Below are 4,678 nucleotides of genomic sequence, written 5' to 3' on the forward strand. Positions count from 1 at the left end.
GCCTAACCTAATCTAAACACCGTACCAAGAAAATGGTTAACCTCATCAATAATTTGAATCACATAAAGCTATCAAATATGCTGATTACACTAACATTGCATTGCTATCATCAATCAAAGGAAGGATCATGGTAGCTAAGCATTGATGGTAGAACCAAAGCCTTGGCTATCTCTTGGTCACTGCATGTTTTTCATGGAACCAAACTGAAATCCATCTCCATCTCAGATCCTAAGCTTTCCTTGCTTCCCACCTTTACCTGAATGTCTGTTTGGGACACAAAGAGCTAAAATATTTTCCTTTGGAAATAAAAATTGGACCTCTTGGCATGCTGCACTATTTCAAAAAGGAGCACCTCTGTTCTTATCTGACATGATGACCTTAAGAAAAATAGAAAGGTTTTTGAGCCAGGGTAGATCATTCAACATCTCTCTCAATCTCTGTTTATGCTGTGGCCAGGCCTCTCCATGCCAAGGCAGAGCAGCAGCTGATGTGTGAAGAACATGAAGATGAAAAGATCAACATATACTGCTTGAACTGTGAGGTTCCAACCTGCTCTATGTGCAAAGTCTTTGGAGCCCACAAAGACTGTGAAGTGGCTCCTCTGACCAACATTTATAAGCGCCAAAAGGTACAAGGAGTGGTGGTGGGGAGAGAAAGAGGGGAAATGAAAGGAGAAGATCCTGTCTTTTTTCTGCTCATAGTTTGCTAAATTGGGCACCAGCATCTAACATGCGTAACAGTTTCTCCCCCACAAGACTCAGACTATTTTTGCTCTTGTCCAAAAGAGCAAAAATAGTCTGAGTCTTGTGGGGGAGAAACTGTTACACATATTAGATGCTGGTGCCCAATTTAGCAATTAACAGCATTGTGATCCTGAGCTGATATTATGTCTTAAAACATTGGTTTCCAAGTCAGCTGTCACATAGGGGAATTTCCAGGACCACAAATAACCTATTCATGTGTCAGGTGTGTTTATGGGTATGGAAGAAAATGCCTGGATCATGAGCACCCAGGTAGTGTTGATTGGGGTTTTTCCTCTTCTCTGCTGCTTCCCTTCCATATTACTTCCTTGTTTTCCTGGACAAGAGCCCATCCAGGGTGGGGCTTTCAGTCGCCTTATGACTTGCATTATCCTCTTCCTTGATCTCAAGAGGGAAGATTCCCTAGAATTACTACATCTGACCTGTTACTCATTATGTTGGCTGCACAATCATGCAACAGAAGCAGAAACATGTCCACGGGCCCTGCACTATAATCTTCCTGTCTTCTTGAAGATATACGTAGAGCTAGACTTTGGGGGGAAATTGACTCGGAGACTAAGCCCTGATGAGCCATAAGGTAAGTTCATGCAGCATATTAGTGTATGGCTCATCAAGGCATAGTCTCAGAATGTAGCCTCTGTGCATATCTTTAAGTGAGACATTTCAAGTCTCAAATGAATTTGAGTAGTTTGTGGTTTGGAGTATTGCCTTAATGAGCAATGTGAACTAGGCCATTACAATATGTCTATTACAGTAAGCTTGTATATTTGCTAAGGCGTGACAGGCTTTATGAATACCTGTTTTATTCCTTGCATTTCGTTGAATAGTGTGAGCCCAGCCATTAAGTTTCCCCTTCCTATGTCTGCAGGGAGAGTTGAGTGATGGCATTGCCATGTTAGTGGCAGGGAATGACCGTATCCAAGCCATCATCACCCAAATGGAAGAGATCTGTAAAACTATTGAGGTGAGCATAAAATCATTCAATTTACTTTTTGGATGCTCTCTAGAGATATTTATTTCTGCACGACACGCCAATACAGGTAATCCTTGACTTACAACTATTCATTTAGTGACTGCTCAAAGTTACAATGGCACGGGGAAAAATGACTTATGACTGTTGCAGCATCCCCATGGTCACATGATCAAGATTCAGGTGCTTGGCAACTGATATTATTATTCACTTAACAACTGCAATGATTTGCTTAACAACTTGCCAAAAAAAATGCAGTGCAACTTACTTAACAACTGCTTTGCTTAGCAATGGACATGTTGGACTGAATTGTGGTCGTAAGTTGAGGACTACCTATAAGCTTCCTTCTTTCTCCCATATGAAAGTTGGAGAAAAGTTGGAGCCTTCTGGGAGCAAATAAGAGGAAAAACAGGGAAACGTACACTTGTAGTATTTATTGACCTCATTATGCCATTTAGTTAACTTTAATGTGGTGGAAATAGAACTTTTAAAATAATAGCTCATGCATTCCATCCCTGGTAGGATAATGCTCGGCGACAGAAGCAGCATCTTGGTCTGCGCTTTGACTCTTTGTACAGCATCCTGGAGGAACGCAAAAAAGAGCTGTTGCAAGAAATTGGACGAGAGCAAGAGGAAAAAGTCCAAAGGGTGCGGGGGCTCATCCGGCAATATGGAGACCACCTTGAGGTCTCCTCTAAGCTGGTTGAGTCAGCCATCCAGTCCATGGAGGAACCCCAGATGGCCCTCTATCTGCAGGTGCATACAGGTGTGGCAGGACAGGGTGGGGGACCAGGGCAAGCCTGGAGCCAGTTTAAGTCAATCAGCAAGAAGCAGGATATACTGACAGCTTTCTTAAGGATGAACAGGTAAGGGAAGGAGAGAAGCAGGACCGTACTTGCAACATGGAAGATTCAGTGGTTTAAAACTTGGGGATATAGTTCTTTTCTGCTTCATTGATGCTGAAGATTCTCTCTTTCTTTCTTGCAGCAGTCAAAGGAGCTGATCAAAAAGTGAGTAGAAGCAACAGGAGCAAAGATCCAGGCCCTGAGTTTTAATATCATCCTTCAGTGGCCCAACTGGCACTCAACAGTAACACTCAAGATATTAGAAATTCACTTTTTTTTGCGTACTTTTTTATTTTATTCAGAAGATTAAAACACAAAATTTTAAAAAAAAGATTAACAAGGACAAAACAAAACTAGACAATTAAAAATGGGAGTTAAATGGACAAAAAACAAAACCACATATTATTCCCCCCTAGTTCTACAGTGACAAATGTATTGTAACAACAACAGCTTTCCCTCTTACGAAACAGGTCCAAGATTTATAAACTGCTGCATCTAATTGCAACCCAGTCTGATATGTCATACATTATATACATGAAGAAAAAATAGTTAACAGGTTAATCAACAGCAAAGTTAAACAGAGATTCACTTCTGAGTAATTCATACTCTGTTCTTTGATCCAGTTAGGCTGGTGTCTGTCTCTCCGAAGCCCACAAATTTGTGATTTGCTATTTTAGGCTCGCTGGAATCTTCCTCTCCTCCTTAAACAACCACAGCAGTGGGATTCTTTCTGGATTCAGGATTAGTCAGTGCTGTAGATTTTGCAGGTTGATATGTTAACTTTATTCTGAATCATATCCAAGCTTACAATTCTGGAGCCAGCTTCTGAGTCACACAGGAATCTTTCTCAACATAGATTTCGGTAACTAAGTATTATGTCTAAGGCTGAAGAAACTTTGTCAACTAAATATTAAGCCCAAAACTGAAGAAACAACTTTGCCTTCTGTTCGCTTTCAGTAAGATGCTGCTGTAAGTTAGTATTAACAGTAGATCAAACCACACAATTTCTCTATAGGACAGAGAAATGAAAACAATAGCAGAAAACATATTTTCTTATAGCTTTCAAATATTTGTTTCCTACACAAACACATAAACATATACTTCATATGTTTTGAAATAATAGAGAGCTCTTCTTCGTGCTTCTCCCCTAAGTTTAACCTTACTTAGATTTATAGAACATTTTGATAGAAGTCACAATTGGCAGCAATAAGCCATGATACCTGGCCTTAGAAAAATGCTATGCGCAGCTGGAATCATACTTTCCAGGATCTTGGTGGGGACAGTTTTGAAGCCATTTCAGTTGACGTCTTTAGTTCATTATTCGCTGGAAGCAGAATAGAGAAAGAAGGGAGGAGTCAAAAATAGCCAAACACATTCATACTGTTGTGTCATTTTGGAGAGAAAGGAATCTTCTGCTGCCTACTGCCAGTTCCTATCTCTACTCTTTTGGTGGAAGGAGATATGCATCAGATTGACTTCACCGTGCCTCTTTTCTACAGGATCACGGATATGTCCAAGGTGTCCATGAGTAGCCGACCTGAGCCTGGCTATGAAAACATGGACCATTTCTCTATCAATGTAGATCATGTTGCTGAAATGCTGAGAACTATTGAATTTCAGACAGGTGAGAGTGGCTGGACTGAAACATCTTGCCGCTGTTCCTCCATTTGAGTGCCATTCTTTTTAGTTTTTCATTAAGTTACACATTCCCTGTCTAAGAAGTGATTTGTCACCAAGGAACTGAAACCTTAACTCTAACTCTCTAGGGTGAAAAAGCCTGTATATAAGGAAAGGGGCATTGCAACGATCAGTGATTTGAAGAATGGAGAAGAAGGAGCCATGGGATTATTGGTGGAGGGGGTATAGATGGAATTTTTAGATTATTTCAAAGAGAACCACCCAAGCGCAACTTGGGAGTCCTCCTGGATTCACGGCTGACTTTAGATGACCATCTGTCGGCCGTGACCAGGGGGGCGTTTTATCAGGTTCGCCTGATTCACCAGTTGCGGCCTTTTCTGGACCGGGACGCCTTACACACAGTCACTCATGCTCTTGTCACCTCCCGCCTGGACTACTGTAACGCTCTCTACATGGGGCTCCCT

General features: G+C 41.3%; 1 protein-coding gene across 2 annotated transcripts in view; it reads left to right on the forward strand.

Moving 5' to 3' along the window:
• TRIM54 (tripartite motif containing 54) overlaps window positions 1-4,678 on the forward strand; it is a 15,117-nt gene that overhangs the window by 7,704 nt on the left and 2,735 nt on the right. For both annotated transcript variants that reach the window (XM_015814817.1, XM_015814818.1), the window contains exons 3-7: window positions 457-628; window positions 1,630-1,725; window positions 2,254-2,487; window positions 2,719-2,741; window positions 4,076-4,200. In XM_015814817.1, coding sequence (XP_015670303.1) covers window positions 457-628; window positions 1,630-1,725; window positions 2,254-2,487; window positions 2,719-2,741; window positions 4,076-4,200 — 650 coding nt within the window. The remainder of the gene's footprint in view (window positions 1-456; window positions 629-1,629; window positions 1,726-2,253; window positions 2,488-2,718; window positions 2,742-4,075; window positions 4,201-4,678) is intronic.

Source organism: Protobothrops mucrosquamatus, unplaced genomic scaffold, assembly GCF_001527695.2.
Source record: "Protobothrops mucrosquamatus isolate PMUCROS unplaced genomic scaffold, P.Mucros_1.0 scaffold286, whole genome shotgun sequence".
NCBI classification, from domain to species: Eukaryota; Metazoa; Chordata; class Lepidosauria; order Squamata; family Viperidae; genus Protobothrops; species Protobothrops mucrosquamatus.